The sequence below is a fragment of the Pelodiscus sinensis genome, chromosome 2 (assembly GCF_052426305.1).
Source record: "Pelodiscus sinensis isolate ZL-2025 chromosome 2, ASM5242630v1, whole genome shotgun sequence".
Lineage (NCBI taxonomy): Eukaryota > Metazoa > Chordata > Testudines > Trionychidae > Pelodiscus > Pelodiscus sinensis.
The window spans coordinates 87,988,437-88,011,129 of record NC_143053.1 but is presented as its reverse complement, the minus strand read 5'-3'; the positions used below and the strand labels follow the sequence as shown (position 1 = coordinate 88,011,129).

The following is a 22,693-nucleotide window of genomic DNA, read 5'->3' as shown; positions in this document are numbered from 1 at the left end:
AAATCTCAACTCAATTTCCTGGCTTAGTGTGCTGATATATAAAAGGGCTCAGATGACTTAGTCCCCGTTAGAGCCAAACTTCAGAGTTCTGTCTTTGAAAATCTTGGCCTTAAGATTTTGTGCTATGCACTTTCAATAGAATCAGTAGGTGGCGCTCAAGTAAACAAAAAACACGAGCGGAGTGGATGTTGCTTATGATGCTGTATCCTAAAAAATGGAGTACACCAAACTCCAATTTACTTCAGGATTCACTTGAAACAAAGAAATTAAATCTGTCTACTAAATGGAAAGAATAAAACAGGCAGAAAAAAATTGTTTCATTCTGTACTGCCAAGCTATTTAAAGTGTAACAAAATAAAAATTATTTCACTAGACCAAAATATGTTCTAATTTACATCAGAGTTAATTCTGAGTAACAGTGGGTCTGGCCCACGAAAGCTCATCATCTAATAAACCATCTTGTTAGTCTTTAAAGTGCTACATAGTCCTGTATTTTGTATCAGTGAAGTAAATAGATTCTCTGGATTTTGGCTGCAATTTAGTAATGCACATGAACAGATGTTGAAGTTCCATTAATGTCACTGGGATGGTAGCATGTATTTTGAAGTTAAGCATGTGCTTAAGTAGTTTGTTAAATAAGAATTGGCTTTCTGAATTAGGGGTTTACAGCAGCATAAATTACATCACAATTTGGCTTAATAATCAACTCTCTAAACTGCCTGCCATTTAGCCAATGTTGATCAAAATTACATAGAGGTGAAATATGATTTAAGGTAACGGTAACATTACTACATCAGCAATGTAGAATCAGACTCTAATTGTTAGACTCAAGTGCTGTTGAACTTTTCCCCACAGAATAACCCACTTTAGAGCATGTGCACTCTATCCAAAAAATCCTTAATTTTGCTATTCATGGTGAAATTAAAACATAACCACTAAGAGCTAAGGGACTGAAAGAAACTTCCCATTGGGCATGTTACTCTGTAATCGTTCACTCTGTGGCTTCTAGATATTCTAATGACGCAGTTCACTGTTCTGACCCATTTGCTGTGTTACCATGTATCAATTACAAGGAACCAGATTAGTGTGTTAATCTGTAGTCTTTGATTACGTATTGCATATTCTCAGAAAAAAATTTTTCATTTAATTTACTTCTCACTATGCTGCCCCGACATTCAAACAGACAAGCAGCAGAGATCTGTGTGCTTTTATTTCAGCAAATTTAGCTTTAAAATGATTACATATCAGTATTCCACTCTATGGTTTGCTTTATACTATAAAGCAGGATGTGGAAGTCTGGTTACTTATGGTATCCTGTAGGAATCAGGAAACATCTTGATATTGATGGGTATAGCAATTATAGAATAGCTTTGTCATCATTTTCTGAAAATGTCATACTCTTAAAACACATCCATCAAGGCATATACTTTAGAGGAAGGACAGCATCTGGGTACTATAGTGTTACTCTAAGAAAACCACGTAGGAATTATAACTATCGGTGTCATTCCCATTGTTTAGGAGATGGATGATGATGGGAAATCTGAAAGCAGGGAAGAAGAAAAAGAAACAGACTGCAATGCAACCTCACCAAGACGAAGTTTGTGGTATGCAAGCCATTATACACCTGATGAGACAAAAGTAAGACATGGGTGAAGGGTTCCCTATGTCAAAAATATTTCAAATGTGCAGTTCATTTTATTGTGGTAATTTGTACAGTAATCTATAACTACTGGGGGACATAGTGATATAAATTCCAAGTAAAAATGTGTGAGTTACAATGTAATTGGCCTGACACTGAGACTTGGTGGTGGGGGCAGGAATGTTGCTGTTTTGTAAAGCTTTGTAGAAGGAAAACATGAGGACAGTGCAAGGAAATGAAAGCAGACTGTTTCCTGTGTTTCTGGCTTCCAAAACAAAAAGATCAAGGATTACAGTCTCTCTCACTCTGAACAGCTCTGCGGACTGGAAAGCAGGGAGAGCTGCAAGAGAGCCAGATACCTGCTCTAACTCCTGATTTACCTTAGTCATCTAATTGGTGAGGCAGAGCTACCTTTGCTTTCCCACAACACAACCACGCTGCCTCCAACATGTTTCTTTTCTTCTCTGTACACCCCTATGCCAGGGTGGGGAGGGTAGTTGGTGGAGCCAATGCCACCAGCTTCACAGAAACAAAGAATCCCCTTCTCCCTGCTAACTCTGGGAATTTCTTGTATGGCCAGCCAGATTTTGGCTCCAAAAGTATTAGAGTGAGCTTTAATTTAACATGTCCAATCCCCAAAAGTACTGTGGTGTAAGTAATTAGTAGTAGAAGTCGTAGTAATAAAAACAGTTCTGAGTGAACTAAACTATAACAACAAACATATTTCTATATTCCAATACCCAAAAATTGCAGTAGTAACTCTAGTACTCCTACAGCCTCAGTTGCTATTATTGAAAAGCCAGAGAAGACACACATTGGAAGTATCTCAAACTTAATATTGTTTAATCTGTAACAGTGACATCAGAAGCCAACAAACAAAGGATGTGATATAATGTATATGGCATCGCAACTGTCGTGCAATTTGTATTCCAGAATGCTTTGCAGAGTTGCAGTAGTGTGTATATATGCAACGTGAAATGATAGTAGCAGGAAAGAACATTTAAATAACAAATGAAGCAGAGAGATAAGAGTTCTTTTCCAGAGTGCAGGAACTGTGGAGAAAAAGACTCTGAAGTTGACTGGCCTGAGATGTTGTTGAGGAAGAGATGAAGCATGTGTTTGAGTAGAAGGAATAGACAGAGGCAAACAGGAGGACAAGGTCTGCTAGGGTATATCTACACTACCCCCCTAGTTCGAACTAGGAGGGGGTAATGTAGTCATACGGAGTTGGCAATGAAGCCCGGGATTTGAATTTCCCGGGCTTCATTTGCATAAAGCCGGCCGGCGCCATTTTTAAATGCCGGCTAGGTCGGACCCAGTGCCGCGTGGCTACACATGGCACGGACTAGCTAGTTCGGATAGGAAGCCTAATCCGAACTAGCTAGTCCGTGTCGCGTGTAGCCGCGCGGCACGGGGTCCGACCTAGCCGGCATTTAAAAATGGTGCCAGCCAGCTTTATGCAGATGAAGCCCGGGAAATTTAAATCCCGGGCTTCATTTGCAACTCCGTCTGACTACATTACCCCCCCTAGTTCGAACTAGGGGGGTAGTGTAGACATACCCCTAGATAGGAACAGTTCAATACAAGATTTTATAAACAAGGGAGACAGATTTGAACCAGATCCTGAAATGAAACCAATCTAGTGGAATTGTTTGAGGATGTTTACATATTTTAAAAGAGGGGGAGCATCCTAGACTCGGTTGATTCTAGAAAGTCGGTACTAGAGGAGCCCATGAAAAGGGAGCTGCAGTGCTCTAGATGAGCGGAGCTGAAGGCATGGGTGAGGGTGTCAGCAGAAGCGGAGCTGAGTCAGTGTAACGTGAGCAATAGGTGATGGAAGTGTTTAAACACGTAGGAAAAGAAGGGGCTAAAATAGATTTGAACTCGTTGGAGGATCTGTTACCCAAGAAAAGTACTAAAGATTTGGAGTATAGAAAGAGGCTATCCTGGTCATAACTAGTTTTATATGCTCCTATAATACAGTAATAGCCTTTGTTATGTGCTATTATATGTTGTGCCATGGCTTTTGATTAAGTTTCATCTAGACTTAGTAGTTTAAGTCAGTAAAAGTTGATTAATGTGGTGGGGTCATTGTCCTTCACATCCCGCTTTCATGTCACAAAGCCAGGGTCCACCCTGTCAGCCTAACTCAAGAGAGTCACATTCATAAAGGAAAACTGAAAAACTGAGCCCCAAGGTCTTGCTTTCTTTTGAAAAAAGAACTTAAAACCAACCAAACAGAAGCTGTCGGTTGTATTCTGGGTTTCACTACAAGTGGTGCTAATTACTTGTAGGGAAATGTCTTTTCTTCTCCAAAAGATAAATCTTCTATGAACCAAATGTAATCTTGGCAAAGCCAATATGGATGTGCAGAAAGATGAGTTTGAGTATTCTTAACAAATTTCAGAATACTCTAGTTAGAAGAAGAAAATATTGTATAAGTCACGTCTTGCTGTCTTCTCAGGCAAAATTACCACTGATTTCAAGCGTGAATGTAGCCTGAAGAAAGACTGCATTCTTTAGCCCTATGTAATTATACTCCATCAAATTTTTCAGTGGTTTGGATTTACTAGAGTGTGGTGTTAATATCTCTAGAGCTCTTCATCTACTGCTTCATATTAATAATTTTTGCTGAATGATGAAGGGCAGTAATTAGCTGTGTTGATGAAAATATAGTGCTCTTCATTTAAATATTATTAATGCTTTGAAATATAGGTATAACATTTATATTCTAGTGTAATAATTCTGCTAACAGTGGTTTTAAACTTAGAGAAATTCTAATGATAATTTTAAAAACCTTAATTTTAAGTGTTCAATTGGAAAGTCATTTGATATTGGCTGTAATAACACTGATGACTTCCCATGACCATCACATATAATTTCAGTATAACGTCTTCAACTGTGATTTGGAATTAAGACACTTAAATAAAGTTATGCCAATAATTATGCTACAATTGTTACTTTATTGGGCATAATGTATAATTCTGCTGACTTTAAAAATTCTTACTGAATGTCTTAATTCAGATCTGTTGAGAGGACTAGCAAAAATGCATGAATCTATTAAACATATTGCTGCTTGAGCTATGTTTCTTTACTAACAGTCTGTCCTTGCATTGCTTTTTACAGCTTCTGTCAATGACTCAAGATGAATACAAGCCATCTGATGTTAGTATGCTGTCAGTCTCTGTAGTTCATTTGTACTTGTATAGATGGTCTAAATATGGATTATGCTCTGTACCTTAAAGAGAAAAGTGTATATTAAATGTTAAAATGTTCTAGTCTTTTTATTAGCGTAGCTGTTTTAGTCCAATGTCAGTCTTCCAAACCCCCCATTTATAGCAGAGTCATCTTCCCTTTTTTCTGTTAACTACATTGAGAACTCCTTTGATAATCCAAAATCTTGATTATTTAAACTTACTGAGGATCTTGCGTGACATTAGAATATTTGAGCTTATACTAATTGGCAAAAGATCTTTCTTACTTTTTGTATTTTAAACAAAACATGTGACTCTGCTTTTTTAATGTAAGCTAAAATTTGGTTTAATTTCTAAAGTGTTTTTAAAATATTCATGTTGAATTGCACAGGTACTTCAAAAACACCTTACACCAATGCTGAATATTAAAATGATGAAAAGTATGAAACTTTTTTTGAACAGTCAACAAATTAATGAGACCAAAGGCAGGAAATCCTGGAAGATCTCTTCCATGCAGTCTGGAAACAGCTGCAACCAAACTGAATGTGGTCCCCAACCCTTGTGCCAACTACTGAAACAGGAAACCACACGATATATTTTGCAGTGAGATTGGTTCTGTGGAACTGGCTGATCTCCATTGGTCCCTGGTGTCTCAGCATCTTTTCTATAGCAGAAATATACCTCTGTCTTTCACCTTCAGCTGTATTGAGTCAGCAACTCTCTGCCACCACATTGCTGGATTTCCTGCACTCTGGCCAAACAAGAACAATGGCAAATAACACAGCCAAAGTTCAAATAGTGGCATAAACATAGAGTGATAAGTAGTTGTAAGAAACACAATTAATGTTACTAATTGTAATAAATGCAGATCACCCTACTGATCTAAAATGCAAATTATTTATGACCATCATCTTTATCAGTACTGGAAACCATTGGACAGAAAATTAACCTAAAAAAATATCCAGCTCCAAAGCTACCTCGTAGAGAAACATCGGCCACATGGCATAGAATTAGTCCTAGCTTGGCCAGAGATTGCTTGTATCCCTTGACAGAAGGCATAACCTTAACGTGTCTCATCTGGCCTGTTTTTAGAATGCGTGTAATGCCTATCTCACAGTGGTAATTTTTAGGATTCAGTAATGTTTGTAAAGAGATTCTTTGATGGGAAATACTATAGAAATGCAAAACATCATCGTTATTATTACTCTTTTGTTAAAAAAAAGTAACAAAATCTGTGTCATAATTCTTTTTAGCATAAATTGGTCTGCTAAAATATTCTTGGGATAATTGTGTTAACATCATTTGTTCAGTAGAGATAAAGCTGCTGAAATTATTCCATTAAGTTTCTTTCACATTTTGTAAACAATACCTAGCAAAAGTTAAAAAATCTCAGAGGAGTAGCTGTGTGAGTCTGTTGTTAGGAGCACCCATTGCTAGTAAAAGTTAGTTGCTCATTAACTAAGTAGCAGTTCCACTCACAGAGGAGCTTTTCTAAAAGACATGCCTTTCTCCAATCCTCATCTAGCAGGTGCTGCTGGTAACAGTGAATGGGACTCCTGTAGATTATCACACCATACACCCCACACTTCACTTGGAGAATGGCCCTGCTAAAGCTGATATGTACTCAACACCACAGTACAAATGGGAGCCATCAGATGATATGTCAGGTAGTAACATGAAGTATTTGAGAATAAGCCTGTATGTTCTGGATTTTATTATTTACTATATTCTTAAATGTTTTTGTCCTGTACATGTTTTGTTAAGAAGTTTGGCATACTGAGATTAAAGAAATGATTAGAACCAGTCATGTCTGGCCTTGGAAGGGCTGGGGTCTTAGGTAGAAGGGGACCTTGGAATCACTGGGCCCTGAGGCAACTGCACCCCTTTTCCCCTTCCTTGTCAGGCTTGAATAGAACAAATTGATAAATTAAGAAGGAATAAGTCTCCAGGACTACGTGGAATTCACACAAGAATTCTGAAGAACTCAAATATGACATTGCAGAACTAGTAATTGTAGTATGTAATATATTGCTGAAAGAAATTACAGACAAGTAACTAATATGAAACTGATTTTTAAGAAAGGATTCGGAGAATTATCCTGGCAACTGCAGGCTGATAAGCCCAACTTCAGTACCAGGCAAATTAGTTGACAATATAGTAAAAGTCAGAATTATCAGATACACGGATGAACACGATTGTTGGGGCAGAGGCAACATGGCATTTGTAAAGGGAAGTCATGCCTAACCAAGCAATTAGAATTCTTTGAGAGTGTCAGCAAGCATATGAGTAAAGGTGATCCAGTCAATACAGTCTATTTGACAAGGTTCCTCACCAAAGGCTCTTAGGGAAATGTAATTGTCATGGGATAACATGGAAGGTCCCCTCAGGGATCAGTAAGTGGTTAAAAATAGGAAACAAAGGATAGGAATAAACTTTCCATTTTCAGAATGGAGAGAGAGGTAAATAGTGGGGTCTCCCAGGGAATTATACTAGGACCAATGTTATTCAACATACTAATTAGTAATCTGGAAAAAGAGTGAACCATGAAGTGGTGCTTTTTGCAGATGACACAAAAGTATTCAAGACAGTCAAGTCCAAAGTTGATGGCAAAGAGTTGCAGGAGGATCTCACAAAAATGGGTGGTTGGCCAACCAATTGGCAGATTAATTTCAATGTTAGTAAGGGTAAAATAATGCCCCAGGAAAATAATCCCAAATATACATGTACAATAATGTGTTCTAAACTAGTTGTTATCATTCAAGTAAAAGATCTTGGAGTCATCATGGATAGTTCTTTGAAAACTAGTTGAAATCGCAGCAGAGGTCAAAAATGCTAACAGGAGGTTAGGAAATATTGGGAAAGGAATAGAAAATAATACTATTTTCATTATACCTGATATACACCTTGAATATTGTGTCCAGTTTTAAAGACCTCATCTGAAAAAAGGAGATAGTGGAACTGAAAAAGGTCCAGTGAAGGGTGATAAAGATGATCCAGTGTATGGAACAGCTTCCATACAAGAAGAGACTAAAAAGAATAGAGATGGTCATCTTAGAAGAAAGATGATTAAAAGGAGATATGATAGAGGTTTATAAAATCGTGACTGGTGTGGAAAAAGTGAATAAAGAAGTGTTATTTATCTTTTCCTACACAAAACCAGGATTTACCCAATAAAATGAATAGGTGACAGAAACACAGGGAGATACGTTTTCCATACAATTCACATAATAACCTGTGGAACTCATTGCCAAATGATGTTGTAATGATCCATAGAGGATAAGTCCATCATTCACTATTAGCCAAGGTAGTCAAGTATATAACCCGATACTAAGGACACCCATAGATCTCTGACTACCAGAAGTTGGTATTGGAGGACAGGAGTGGATCTCTTCAAAATAGCCCTGTTCTTCACACTCCTGAATCTCTGGCACTGGCCACAGTCAGAAACAGGATACTGGGATAGATGGACCATTTAGTCTGATCCTTAATGGCAGTTCTTTTATTCTTATTCTACCAAATCAACTTGCAGATCTGTGATTCAAGTTGCAGGTACATATTGTCCAAAATACTGTATTTGCCTACACACCAGCATGTTTGCTTTGTGTCCTTACATGACTGTATGAACTGTACTTCTGTGGATTTGTAGTCAGGGTCTCAGTTCATTGTTAAGATATCAAAATTATTAATATTGTTATGGCTGAGTGCAATGATAGTAGCACAACATTCTGCCACATGGGGATTGTCTGAATTGACTGAGTTCAGGATACAGGGGCTTATTTCCTGCAATATTTCCATTTGTGCAAGAGTAGTGGGGGTTGGAATTATGAGTGCGTAGGCTGCCACTAGACTTATTTGAACTCCACTGTAAGAATATTTTTCTACTTAGAAAAGAAAGAAGAGGAAGATGAGGAAGAAGAAGAGGAGGAAGATATTCAGGAGGAAAAAGAAAATGTTAAAATACATGCCATGGTCTCTGTCTTCCATTTTATCATGAAACAAAGTTATATTTGTGCTCTGATTGCAATGATGGTATGTATGAACAACAAAATAATTGAGTTGGGGTATCAGATATAATCTAATTCCAGGTTTCATCTAACTCTGAAAATGAGCTTCTGCCACATTATTGACAGCATGAATATATTTATCTTCCAAGTCTCTGGTGAAGGGTGATTTGTCATGTTGATTTCTTCACTGGTATTTACTTTAATATTGTAAAATTTGGACCTGAGATCTAAATCTGGGTGCATGTGGTTTATGAAAACATTATCCCCCAAATTATGCCTTGATCCTACCACCTTTCTATGGGGCAGGATACATGTTTTTGCTCCCACTGGGGTTCTGTTACAGAATCGAGGATTCAGAGCCTAGCTTTAGATGATATGGGTATTTTGTTATCAGTTATAGATTAGAAAGTGTTCAACATCTCACTTTTCTGATGGTTCAAAAGATTTTTAGGTTTTAGTGGTTTTACTCAATTAAAAAATGATCTGCAAAAATGAAGCACTTCATAGTTGTATGGTAAATCTAAACTTGCCATTTCTATTTCAAATTGAATCAATGCATCTAGTTTAAACTCTATATGAAAACAAACCCATACACATTGGTTTCTTTCCTCTATGCAAAGAAGGCATTTAGGAAAATACAATTTTATGCTTATACATTTTGTGTTGTGATTAGTTTTCTTTTTTTCTTTTTATACCATCCATCCCTTAAAAAATAAGTTTCACTTGTGCAAACTAGCCATGGATATACTAACTCTAAAGCATGCTTTCTGTTTAAACAAAATAAAAATTAAGATGACATTGACTTCCTCTAAGTTACTCTATATTTATACTCATTCATTGCCAATACCAGAATCTAGCCCAAAATCAATAACAGTGTTTAATAAAAAAAAACACTTCCCCTGATCATTTAGTAGAATGTTTTGTCCAGAACATTTTAAAATAACCTGCTTGATAGCAGTAAAAGGACAAGAACATTTTAATATACTGTAAAGAACAACACTACGCTTAGGCTAGATCAGTCTAAGTCTATCCATCTCTATGATAGAGTACAACAAATAGTGAAATCCAAAACATGCTTAATAATCACTGCTAAAAGTGCAACATACAGACCAAAAAAAAAAAAAAAGGTTCAGTCTAAATGGTGAATTTCCTAGGCTATGTCTAGACTGCAGGCTTCTTTCGAAAGACGCTCTTTTGAAAGTATCTTTCGAAAGAGCCTCTTTCGAAAGAGAGCGTCTAGACTGCACGCGGAACTTTCGAAAGAGCAAGCCGCTTTTTCGAAAGAAAGCACCCCGTGAGTCTGGATGCTCTCTTTCGAAGAAGCCCTATTTACATTCAAGAACGCCTTCTTTCGAAAGAAGCACTTTCGAAAGAAGGCGTTCTTCCTCGTGAAATGAGGTTTACCGCCGTTGAAAGAAAAGCCGCGTTCTTTTGTTTTAATTTCGAAAGAACGCGGCTGCAGTCTAGACGCAGGTGAAGTTTTTTCGGAAAAAGGCTACTTTTCCCGAAAAAAACCCTGAGTCTGGACACAGCCCTAGGAATCAGGTCATTGCATGTTGGCCAGAGGATGTACTACAGCTGTCAGTGGCCCATTTCTCATTAACATAAATGGGAGGCACATGCCAAAACCTCCATGAATCACACTGAAAATATACCCTTGGCCATGTGTGGTGAAGTTGGGCACTATTGTAAAATTTAACTGTGTGCAATAATACTGTAACTAAGTGAAACTATGAACATTTCTCTCGCTCTCCCTTCTGCCCCCTCCCCATTCCTCTCTTTCTCAAGGCTTGGAGTATCACTTATCACAGTTGGCTGACTTTTGTGTTATTGATCTGGTCCTGCACGCTTTGGATGATTCGTGACAGAAGAAAATATGCAATGATCAGTTCCCCTTTCATGGTTGTTTATGGAAATTTGCTGTTAACATTACAGTATATATGGAGTATTGACCTCGATAATGATGAGCTTCCTAAAGTTTCAGGATTTTTAGAAAAGAAGGATCCTGGGGAATTAGCATCCAAGGTAAGTGTAGTGTGCTTATGAACATCTGTAGTTTGTTTAAAGAACTAAAGAATTTACACTGGCCATCAATTCAAAAACAAAACAAAACTTCAGGTCCTTTGATGTTTAATTCAACAAATAATTCTTTTCAGCATGGGACTTACAGTACAGGCTGAGTGGCTACAAAAACACAATAGCACAAAATTCCTTCATGCGTGTAAATTAAATACTATAATGAATGTGTCAAATAATGTCTAAGTTTATTTGGATACTTTTGTAAATAGTTCTCACCAGGGAGAAAATAGTATTTGTCCCTGTAAGGAAACAGTGTTTGTCCCTTTGATTTGTTTAACTAGTGATAAATTAAACAGAATTATGAGACAGCTTTTGTTTGAAATCTGTTTGGGTACACAGACACACAAATACATATTTATAAGAGCATTTCTGCATTGTCATTAGTATCAGTTGGAACAGATCAAAAGTCAATGCTATATTTGTACTTACATAAAACATTTCCATTTCCTTCTCTGTTTTCTGAATGAAGACTAATATAGCAGCTCTCTGTACAATGGTTGTTCCCCCCTGTCTGTTAATTAATGTTGTGGTAGATTTGTGTGTGGCAACATTTTATCACCCTACTTCTCACAACTCATAGAGCCTCATCATAAGAGCCATGGAAAAAATAATTGAACCTGTAATGTCAAATATATTTTGATTTGTGAAGATAAGCTGAGTACATTTGACTATATAGAAACACATCAAACTTGTCTTTAAGACTGGAAGTGCCCAGGTCAGCAAGTGTTTTGAGCATTTGCCAAACTTTAAGCATGTAAATAGACTCATGGATGTTAATGGGATTAGGCACACGCTCAAGTACTTAGCGGAATTAATTCTTTAGTCTTTCAGTTGAAGAAAACTAATTGGAATCACCTTAGAGCGCTAATGAAAGAGTTTCCTGTTCTCCGTTAGTGAGGTTTTGTCCACCCAGATATTTCCCCTGTCTTGAAAACACTGGATTTGTCAGATTATTTGTGAGGAAGGAAAGGGAACACACAATGCAAGCTGCTTCATAGACTACTCAAGAGGAACTTATCGCATACTGCAGATAGTTGGCCCTATTCCCTACTACTTCCACCATGATGTACCTGATTCCCCTGTGAAGAGGTTCTGCACCTGTATTGCCTGCTTGGCAGAGCCAAGCCGTGTCTGGATTTATAATGCATTTAAAAGGTAGTGAGCATTCTCTTTTTTCTCCTATGGAAAGTAATGTCAGTCTTGGTAAAAGTGACAATAGTCAAGAGGTTAGTTCTTCAGTTTCTCTTTATTGACTTTGTAAATCTCTCTACAGATATTTAGCTATCTTGGTATATTGCCAGCCACTTTTCAATAATTAGTTGCATCGTGGACTGTTGTATCAAAAACTCACTGCTGTCTGGAAAGTGAAGTTATTGTGTATCTAAGAGGCTTTTAGTTACACCTATAAAACAAACCAAAGGACATCTGTTAGATTTGTTAGACAGGATAAAATGCACCCTGTGGACTTAAATAAAGATTCCGTGGAATAAAAGAGAAGTGAATGTGCCATAATTTTCCTTGCATATATTTGTATGGGCTTTGAAGAGTGTGTACTGACTTGAAAGATAAATAGAGCTGCACTGCACAGAGGCTGTCTCTCAGAGGCAGTATGAAAACCCCTCTATGTTCCACAGCCCCAAAAGCTAGTCTCATGCTGGCAGTGACTCCAGACGTTCCAAAGAGGGCAGCGAGTGAGTACATCCAGGTAATAAAACTCAATCAGTGTAGAGCAGGCATGTCCAAAGTCCGGCCCGCGGGCCAAATGCGGCCCGCGGTCGGATTTAATACGGCCCCCCGCTTCTCCTGGCTCCCCGGTGCTTTTTCTAACTGGCGCGCTCAGCGCGCCGCTTCGGGCCGCCGCCACTGCCGCCGCCGCCGCTGCCACGGTCCCAAACCCTGCCCCTGCACTCCGCTTTGGGGCTGAGAGTGCAGGGACAGCCCCCGCTTCCTCCCCCTCTCCTGGCTCCCCGGCACTCCTCTGACTGACGCCGCTTCCGGCCGCTCTGCCGCCGTCCATGGCGGCCGCTGCGGTCCTAAAGTCCACCATGTAGGGCACGTCCACAGCCCTGCTCCCCCGCTTGGCTACGGGTTCGCCCTGCCCCCGGGCCGCCGTGAGGCCAGCGTGCCCTGCGCTCTCCACCCGCCTCTGACCCTGCAAGCCCTCTACCTTGGGGCTGAGAGTGCAGGGACGGACTCCGCAGCTGCTGAGATCAGGGACGGACTCCGCAGCTGCTCAAGCTCAGTATCTGCGATTGGCCCTGCGCACTGTCAGCTTCCTGGCGGGCTCAGGCACGTGGAGCTCATCATTAGAGACTTCGCCACAAACAGCCACAAAGGCAAGAGAATTCTTGTTGGGCAGTGTATTAGTGCAGTGTATTACTTGGGCAGTGTATTAAACCTCTGGCACTGCGCTCACATGATCCCTTCCCCTTCTGGTCAATTTTAAAAAATGGCGACTGTAAATAAGAGAAGGAAAGTTGACAGTGAGGGCCGCCGCTTCCAGGACAGGTGGAAAGTGGAATATTTCTTCACTGAAATAGAGAATCACTGTGTTTGTCTGATATGCCAAGAGACTGTGGCTGTTTATAAGGAATTTAATGTCAAGAGACACTACCAGTCGAGACATAGCACATACGATAAGCTTACAGGGCACGACCGCAGTGAAAAGTTGAAGCAACTTGAAGCTGTTTTAATGTCACAACAGAAATTTTTCATAAGAGCCCGTGAGTCAAATGAAAATGCCACAAGGGCGAGCTATGAGGTGGCAACGTTAATTGCTAAAAATTGCAAATCTTTTGCTGAGGGTGACTTTATCAAAGAATGCGTTATGAAAATGGTTGAGAATATCTGTCCCGAGAAGAAGCAAGAGTTTGCCAACATTTGCCTGGCTCGTAACACTGTAGCACGGAGAATTGAGGAGATTTCATCAGATATTAAGAGACAGTTGACATCCAAAGGAGTGGATTTTGACTTCTTTTCAATAGCCTGTGATGAAAGCACGGACCTATCTGACACAGCTCAGTTGCTGATTTTTATGAGAGGGGTGGACGATGAAATGAATGTGACTGAAGAGCTACTTGACCTCCAGAGCCTTACGGACCAAACAAGAGGAAAAGATTTATTTGTTTCTGTTAGTTCCGCCATAGATGACATGAAACTGCCTTGGAACAAAGTTACTGGGATTATTACTGATGGGGCACCTGCCATGGTTGGTGAACGAAGTGGATTATCAACCCTAATCTGTAACAAGGTGATCGAAGAAGGAGGCAAAGCTATTAAACTCCATTGTATCATTCATCAGCAAGTTCTCTGTGCTAAACATCTCAAATATGATCATGTTATGAAACCGGTGCTAAAGACTATTAATTTTATTCGCTCTAAAGCCCTGTGCCACCGCCAGTTTAAACAGTTTCTACTGGACATCCAGGCTGAATACGAAGATGTTTTATATCACAACGATGTAAGATGGCTCAGTCGGGGGTCTGCACTGCAGCGTTTCTACTCTCTCAGAAAGGAAATCGGAGAATTCTTGGAAACAAAGGGACAACCAATGCGAGAACTATCTGATCCTATTTGGCTGGCTGATTTGGGGTTTCTAGTTGACATAACAAAGCATCTGAATGTACTGAACACGAGTCTTCAGGGGAAAGATGCAGCGGTGAACCAGCTTTATTCACACCTCAAAGCCTTTGGGACAAAGCTGCAACTTTTCATAAGGCAGTTGTCACAAACACAGCCCAATACCATACATTTTTCAGCGTTGCAGGAAATAATGAACAGTTTTCCACAGGACAATATCAGTGCGCAAACGAGCAGGTACGCAGCAGACATTGCATCTCTGGCTGGGGAGTTTAAACGGCGCTTTCAGGACTTTGCAGCTATTGAAAAGGAGATCAGCCTTTTCTCCTCTCCATTCTCTGTTGACCCCGATGATGCTCCAGATCAGCTGCAGCTCGAGCTCATTGAGCTGCATTGTGACAGCGAGTTACGCAGTCGTCACCAACAGCTCTCTCTTGTGAACTTTTACCGCCAACTGGATAAGAGCCGGTTTCAAGAGATTCGAACATTGGCTAAGAAAATGCTGAGCTTGTTTGGCTCAACATATATGTGTGAGAAGACATTCTCTGCTATGAACTGTAACAAGAACCGCGTGAGGACAAGACTAAGTGACTCTCACCTGCGTGACATTTTGCGCATCAAAACCACTACCTTTGAACCAGACCTAGCCTATGTACTGCAGTCCAGATCTCAGTTTCACCCTTCACATTAGTGTAGGCAAGTTTTTTTTTCAATTGAGATGAATACATTGTAAAATCTCAGTTAATGTCAGTTGGTCTAAATCAGTTATAAATATATTTGGACACAACATGTATAGTTGGTGTTATGTCGTTTGCCGTTTGCAATAAACTTTGCATAAAATAGTTAATTTGCATTTAATTTTAATGGTTCAAAGAATGTCAGGCAAAATGGTCGGCCCTCACGCATGTTTACTTCATCAAATCTGGCCCTCTTTGAAAAAAGTTTGGACACCCCTGGTGTAGAGGCAAATGCACGTGCTAAAGGTTGTATAGCAGTGGCCCCTTCTTTGTGATTTTGCTGAATGATGAGGGCAGCATGATAGCTGGTATCAATTAGCATTCTGTGACAATGTACCCCAAGTGGGAATCTTCCTGCTTTGAGTCTGAGTCCACACAATGCCTTTGAAAGTCTGCTGATGTGGAACCTCCTGGTGTGCTACCCTCTTTCATGGGCTTAGCGTAACAGCTATAAAATAGCCCTAAATATTTGTGAAAGGCGCTCTGTTACACCCACAGAACAAAGCGTTGATGGTCATGGCAGAGCAGGTTTCTCTTGTGCTGATTGACCAATATACTTTAACATTGATGTGAAGCACCCATCTCTAGAAGTGAGAAAATAGTTCTGTTTCTATGACTTACTTCTCACGAGATATTTTAGTTTAGTGACACTTTTTGTGATGAACGTATTCTGAAGACTAGAATGAGGCTACCAACTCTTTTCCCGGACACCTCTAAGAACCACCTTATGGAAAGAATTTTGTTTCACTGCCAGTTTGGGCTGGATTCGTACTTGTGACTTAGAATGAAGGTCTATGTACCCCATATTAGTCCCCTAAATCATCTATGTCCCCCAAGGATTTATTTTCTATGCTGTAATCTTGATTACATCTATCAATGCACAATGGAGGGAGTTTCCACTCCCTCCCAATCAATAGACAGTTTGAGAATTGACCCAAATGCTCTGCATTTGCTACTGATGAAAGGAATTCTCTTACCCCATAGTGTTTGTATGTTTAGCAGTTTTGAAATCTGTTTTAGGTATTTTTATTTATACTTATTTTTAGCTACAGTGGTGCCTTTTCATACATTTAAAACACATATTTCTCTATCCTTATTATTATTGCTCCTATGGGAGTGCTTAAACATCCCTCTTCATGGTTTGGGGTCTGTGGAGGGAGGAAATTTACATATATAAGTCCCTGCCCCAGAGAGCTTACAGTGTAAATCAATTGGAGTTGAACTTGGTTGTCAAATGATGTCATGATCACATGATGGTGATGAAAATATGCTCCCAAGCAATGATGTCGTATCACTCACTCCACTTCTGTCCATTCAGTATGCTTGGAACATACTGGCTTTCCCCGCTGCTGGCATGTATCATGTGGGAGCAAGTGAGAACAAACACTGTGATCAGAATGTCAATTACATCTGAATGGACAAATGGGAATATTAATATGATTATATCCCTTGAAAGGAACACTGTCACTTTTGTTAGTGTTTTTAACTGTTATTGGTGGCAGAAAAACTTAATAAAAAGTTGTTTTACCAGTTGCTGACAAAAAACAGAATCACTTTTTATATTGCATCATCAGTCTGGTTAGTATCAGGGTTAGCAGTACTATGTACCACATATTTGGTTATTTCATGTCTCTGATTTAAAATTGTAATCTTGTTTTCTGTATAAAGTAATGAAATTATGCTTGTCCATGAACCGCTGAAATCTGTGGAAACTTTGACTTCAGTGGATACCATGCTGTTTTCTGCATTCTAGCTGGCTCTCTGTATTGACACTTCTTGAAATCCGGCAATATGTAAAACACAGAAGTACACTTACTTAAGAATATGTGCTTATTTTTGTGACTTGCTGTAGCACAATAGACTACCTCTACCAGCACAAAGAACCAAAAGTGAAACCTATTAACAAAGGCCATAGAATGAAAAGCCAGTTTCCTACCCAAACTGGATGACAACTAGAAGCAAAATAAAATTGTTTTTAAGGGAATCACTTGTCTAAATGACCTAGCTTCCAAAATATGTTATTTGGCAATGATAATATTGTTGCTTTGAATAGTGGAAAACAATAAAAAACATTTAAAAATATCTGTTAACATTAGCAGGATGTAGGATGTACAATTAGTCTGTGTCTCTTGTTTTTGTTTTGATTTTTGCTTGCAGATCCTTTTCACGATTACTTTCTGGCTACTGCTTAGGCAACATCTCACAGAAAGGAAAGTGCTTCAGCAAAAAGAAGCTACTTTAGCTGAGGTCAAAGTTGGAGATGAAGAAAATGAAGAAAAAGGTAAAACTATATGAAGTTTCACTGCTTCGGTCAATGTAGGAGGTTATGGTTACTTCTTCAGCAATAAGGAAAGTAATTGGCAGTTGCATCCGTTATTGACTAAGGGCTAAACAACATGCTGCTAAATCCATTAATACAAATGTTATCAGAGGACATAATAAAATAGCTTTGAACTTGATAACATCCAATAAAATATATAAACTCTCTTTGCAGTTAAACTATAGTAAATGAAATAACAAAATAAAAAAACTTAACTGTGAAGTACAGGAAAAACATACACTTCCACCCACAAAACTTGCCCCACTGTACATAAAACGTAGCCATAAAAGGAGAAAGGCCTGCATGGAATAAGTCCATCCATGATTTCAACAGAAGCTGCACTTCTGTAACCAAGAGCAGAATTTGACCTATAGGTTTCAGTGTGGTGTATTTACTCTTGTTTTAAACTGATTCAAATTTGATCAGAATCAGGCCTGAGATGTAATGGTAGCAACCACGAGTCATCCCCTGAAATTGCCAGAGCAAGAGCGAGGGATAGTCATTCTTTTTAAATGCAGCATTTACCTCCCGCCTGGTATCTCACATCTATTTTTTTTTAAGGTTTGTTGTTTGGTTGATTTTAAACAGGAACCTCTGATTTGAATTCCAAAGCCTTTCTAATGTTTGCATTTTTGGCAAAAACCACAGTATTCCCATAAGAATTTGTCTCTTAATGTCAGCGATCAGTGTTTCTCCGGTTTAATAATGTTTCTTGCCTGCAGATATAGGTGTTACAGTAGATATTGCTTTCACCATAAAACAATACATGGTTCTCCGCTATGTCTGAGTCCAGCTTGGGCAAAGTGGGGAGCAGTGACCACAGGGAACTGGAGTGGTTTCCTTACTTTTTGGCCACTCTGCCCCAGTAGAGGTCCAAGCACTCAGATTTTTTGGAAGGGTGAATAGAGTGAGTACACTTACCCACTAGGAACTTTGGCTGAGGAGTGTAGTCTTGCTGGCACTACTGTCAATTTGTAGAGGAGAAAATAATCTGGTTTGGAAGGAAATGTATGAGCAATATTCTCTGGAGCAGCGGTGAGCAACCTGAGGCCTGTGGGCTACATGCAGACCATCAGGGATCCACGTGTGGCCCTGGCGCACACTCTCTCAGTCCTTTCTCTCAGGCCTCTTGTGCACTTACCTACATCTCCTCTCCCATGGAATACCATGAATCAGCTGATATGTGTCCCATCCTCACTCCTTCCCTTCCCTCCCAGCAGATTCATGGCACTCCAAAAGTGCTCAGAGGGAGGGGAAGGAGCTGGGATAGGATGCTTGGGAGAGGAGGCAGGGAAGAGGCTGAGTTGGGATTTGATATTGTAAAATAAATTTAAATGTTTCCTTTATATTATTTGAAGTTGATGGCAGTTCTATTAATATATGAATGATTACATTAAACTTAATAAGATTAACTAAATTTAATCTTATTCTGGAGGTCACGGTTAGTACACATGAGGTATTTCAATCTGGCAGCCCGCTGAGATGAAAAGGGCTGATCACTACTGTTGGTTGCCCATCGCTGCTCTACAGCCTTCTGGTGAATCTTCTCCCTCAATGAGAAACATAAAATGATGAAGTCAATTCAGGCATAGATCCAAATGTACCCACCCTACATTTCTACATAAGCTTCCATGTCCTGCATAAAGCTTTTATGCATTACTTTGGGGAGATTACAATTGCAAGGAAATATGCACTAAAATAGGCTGAGGGTGATGCAGTGTGATTTTTGTCTTTGCAGAAGAGGAACTGCAAGAAGAAGTGACAGAGGAAGCAGATGAAGAGGAGGAGGATGAACAGGACATTATGAAAGTCCTGGGAAATTTGGTGATGGCGATGTTCATTAAATACTGGATTTATGTTTGTGGGGGAATGTTCTTCTTCGTCAGCTTTGAGGGAAGAATTGTCATGTACAAAATCATTTATATGATGCTCTTCCTCTTCTGCGTGGCCCTGTACCAGGTAGATGAGAGCAATACTAAGCCACATTTTTCCTTGCTTTCTCTGGTGCCTCTTCTTTAACTTAGCACCAATGTAACTGTTTTCAAAATGTAACAATTTAATCCATCGTGTATTTTCCCTTCACTAGTTCCCAACAGTGTAGACTATTTTTAGTCTATTAAACCTCAGTCAGTTGGCTGAGATAGAGATAGGTCAAGTTTTACAAGTTGTAGTTTGGATAATCACTCAAACATATGAACAAGAACTCAGATTCCATGGTGATGGGTAGCCTAAAAATAAATTATTAGAAAATGAACTGCTCAAATCCTTTTGGGTCTGCAGAAATGATCTGGGTATCTTATAAGAACAGGTTATTTCATGAGATTTCTGGCTATTTTTCCTTTTGACCCTGGCTGGAAACTGGAAGAATAGAGCTTGAATAAACATGAGAAGAAAAATGGAAGACCGCTAACTTAAAATGGATCAAGTTGGTGTTTGTTTCGAATTTTGGACCAAGATTCAGCATGTTGTTTTATCCAGATTCCAGACCAATTTCACCATCCCTAACTGATTTAGAAATACTAATTATCTTTGCATTAGAACTGTATGACTTCATGTATGATTGCTGATGATGGCCACTTTTCCATTGCTTCGTTGTGTTAGTTTATACTTTTATACTGCCTGCAACAGTAGAATAAATAGTTTGGTGGATTCTTCTGCTTTTGCATCCATTTGCCTTATCATCTTCACTGGCTGTTCCCCAGGTGCACTATGAATGGTGGAGGCGAATCCTAAAATATTTTTGGATGTCAGTGGTTGTCTATACTATGCTGGTACTTATCTTCATCTATACATATCAGTTTGAATCATTTCCTGGTTTGTGGATGAACATGACAGGACTAGACGAAAAAAAGTAAGTATTTTCATATTATTTGGACTTATTATGAGTAAACAAATGGCTGGTTATTCTTTCATACTGCTACAAAGACTCTATAGAGGTCCGTGTGAAGCTCCTTGGCTTGTCTTTGCCAATTTTCATAGAGTATGTCTAGACTACATGTCTCTGCCGACAGAGGCATGTAAAATAGGCTACCCGACATAGTCAATGAAGTGGGGATTTAAATATCCCCAGCTTAGTTAAAGTAAAAATGGCTGCCGCGCTGTGCCGGCTCATCTGATTGTCGACACAGCGCAGCAGTCAAGACGCGGATCGGTTGACAGGGCAAGCCTTTGTCGGCCACTTCTGTAAACCTTGTTTCACGAGGCATAAGGGAGCGGTCGACAAAGGCTTCCCCTGTCGACCGATCCGTGTCTTGACTGCTGCGCTGTGCGGATGATCAGCTGTGCTGGCACAGCGTGGCAGCCATTTTTACTTTAATGAAGCTGGGGATATTTAAATCCCTGCTTCACTGACTATGTCGGGTAGCCTATTTTACATGTCTCTGTCGGCAGAGGCATGTAGTCTACACATAACCATAGTGAAAAAGCTGAGATTGTCACTAATATTTGTAAACAATTTGCAAATCTGAAGTTCACATTAACTATGACATAATAGAACTGGTGATGTTTTGCACTCTTTCACTTCCTTCCTCCACTTCCTTATTATGATGGAAAAAATGTCAGGAAACCTTCTCCGACCATGACTGATTTTGCAGGTTCTGCTGCCCCATGCACGCAAGCAAACATCTGCCTCTATAAGTCTGTTGTCACCCACACAAAAATGTTACTGAATGTTTTGCTGTTCCTGCTATTTGGTTGCCCTAAATTACTACTACTTTTGCCCTCCAGTGACAATCCGAGTTCTGACTCCATGGTGGACTAGTAGAGGTATCCTGTAAATCTTTTTGCTTTCTGCCACTCCTTCCCCTGAAATAGGAGAATATGCCCAATTCAATAGAGAATTGTAATCCTTTTTGTCAGAGATCCAAGTAACATGTATTAAAAAAAGGCTTCAAAATTAAGAAAGTTCAGACCTTCTATTACAGAGAAAGCATAACCGTAACTTAAAGATAGTCTTAAAGGCTGTAACAAAAATAGAACAAAAAATGAAAAATAAAAACAGAAAATCCAAAATTCTTTGAAACAGCAGATATATCCCAAAGCTGTCATCTTGTATATGATCCCAGTAAACTGTTTTGTAGAAGCAAAACCTCTTTTACTACTTTCCATTGCCTATGTGTTGTAATAACAGTTGTTGGCTTGGAACTGGAAAAGCTGATTTGAAAATTACACTGAAATCTACATTGAAAACTGTTGATATAAGGACCTGAGTATAACGGATTTTAGAGTTTGAATCTGTAGTAATCATTTAGTGTGTCTCATACCTTTAAAGGTATGAGATGAGATAAGATGAGATAAAGATAAGTTACTGTACATTTGCATTATTCTTACTTTTGTTCAGAAAAAAGAAAAGATAAGATACATAACAAGAACAATTATATTACTTACTGTACCATTTTATGACAATCTATCTCATGATATGTGGAAGAAGTATTGCAAAAGTAATTTTGAACAGGTGACTTAGTGACTTTTATTTTTCAGACTAGAGGATCTTGGTTTAAAACGGTTTTCTGTGGCTGAGCTGTTCACACGTATCTTTATTCCAACTTCTTTCTTATTGGTGTGCATCTTACACCTTCATTACTTCCATGACCGTTTCCTTCAGCTCACTGACTTAAAAGCTGTAACCAGCAAACAGGACAGCACTATTTACAGGTAAATAAGCTAAGTAAACAAAGCTATTTGTTGTCTATAACAAGTACTGTTTTCTATTGTTCTCTAGCAATTTACTTTGCACAAAATGTTATTTGCCTTTTTTTTCTGACCCACAGATTAACTCCATCCACATACACATATGCACAGACATTTAGATTTTGGGGTAGATTTTCAGACACTTTCAATGGGCACTAAGAGCTTCAATGCCACATACGCGTTTTAAAAATCCTGACAATAGAGAAGATTTTCAAAGTGACTATTGATTTTGTGTACCCAATATTTGAGAACTCTTTGTTAAGGTGTCTCATACTGAGCCCTTGAAAATTAAGACACTAAAATATTAAATCACTAGTCACCTTTGAAAATTTTGCCCTATACTACTGTGCCAGTTCACCAGGTTATTGTACAAGTTGATAAAAATGTATAACAGAGCATGGAATTCTCTCAGCCTCTCCACTTGCAGACATTTAATGTTATAAACTTAGATT

At 39.1% G+C, this 22,693-nt stretch overlaps 1 protein-coding gene across 13 annotated transcripts in view; it reads left to right on the top strand.

The window, feature by feature from the left end:
• The window catches only part of PIEZO2 (piezo type mechanosensitive ion channel component 2), a 422,273-nt gene that overhangs the window by 294,030 nt on the left and 105,550 nt on the right, over positions 1-22,693 (top strand). For 6 of the 13 annotated variants that reach the window (XM_089776309.1, XM_089776310.1, XM_075920988.2 and 3 more), the window contains exons 9-17: positions 1,519-1,638; positions 4,766-4,804; positions 6,362-6,500; positions 8,720-8,862; positions 10,626-10,862; positions 17,390-17,513; positions 19,291-19,511; positions 20,255-20,403; positions 22,032-22,205. In XM_089776309.1, coding sequence (XP_089632435.1) covers positions 1,519-1,638; positions 4,766-4,804; positions 6,362-6,500; positions 8,720-8,862; positions 10,626-10,862; positions 17,390-17,513; positions 19,291-19,511; positions 20,255-20,403; positions 22,032-22,205 — 1,346 coding nt within the window. Of the gene's footprint in view, positions 1-1,518; positions 1,639-4,765; positions 4,805-6,358; positions 6,501-8,719; positions 8,863-10,625; positions 10,863-17,389; positions 17,514-19,290; positions 19,512-20,254; positions 20,404-22,031; positions 22,206-22,693 lie in introns of all 13 variants that reach the window. The other 7 variants (XM_075920987.2, XM_075920985.2, XM_075920989.2 and 4 more) reach the window with 3 other exon arrangements.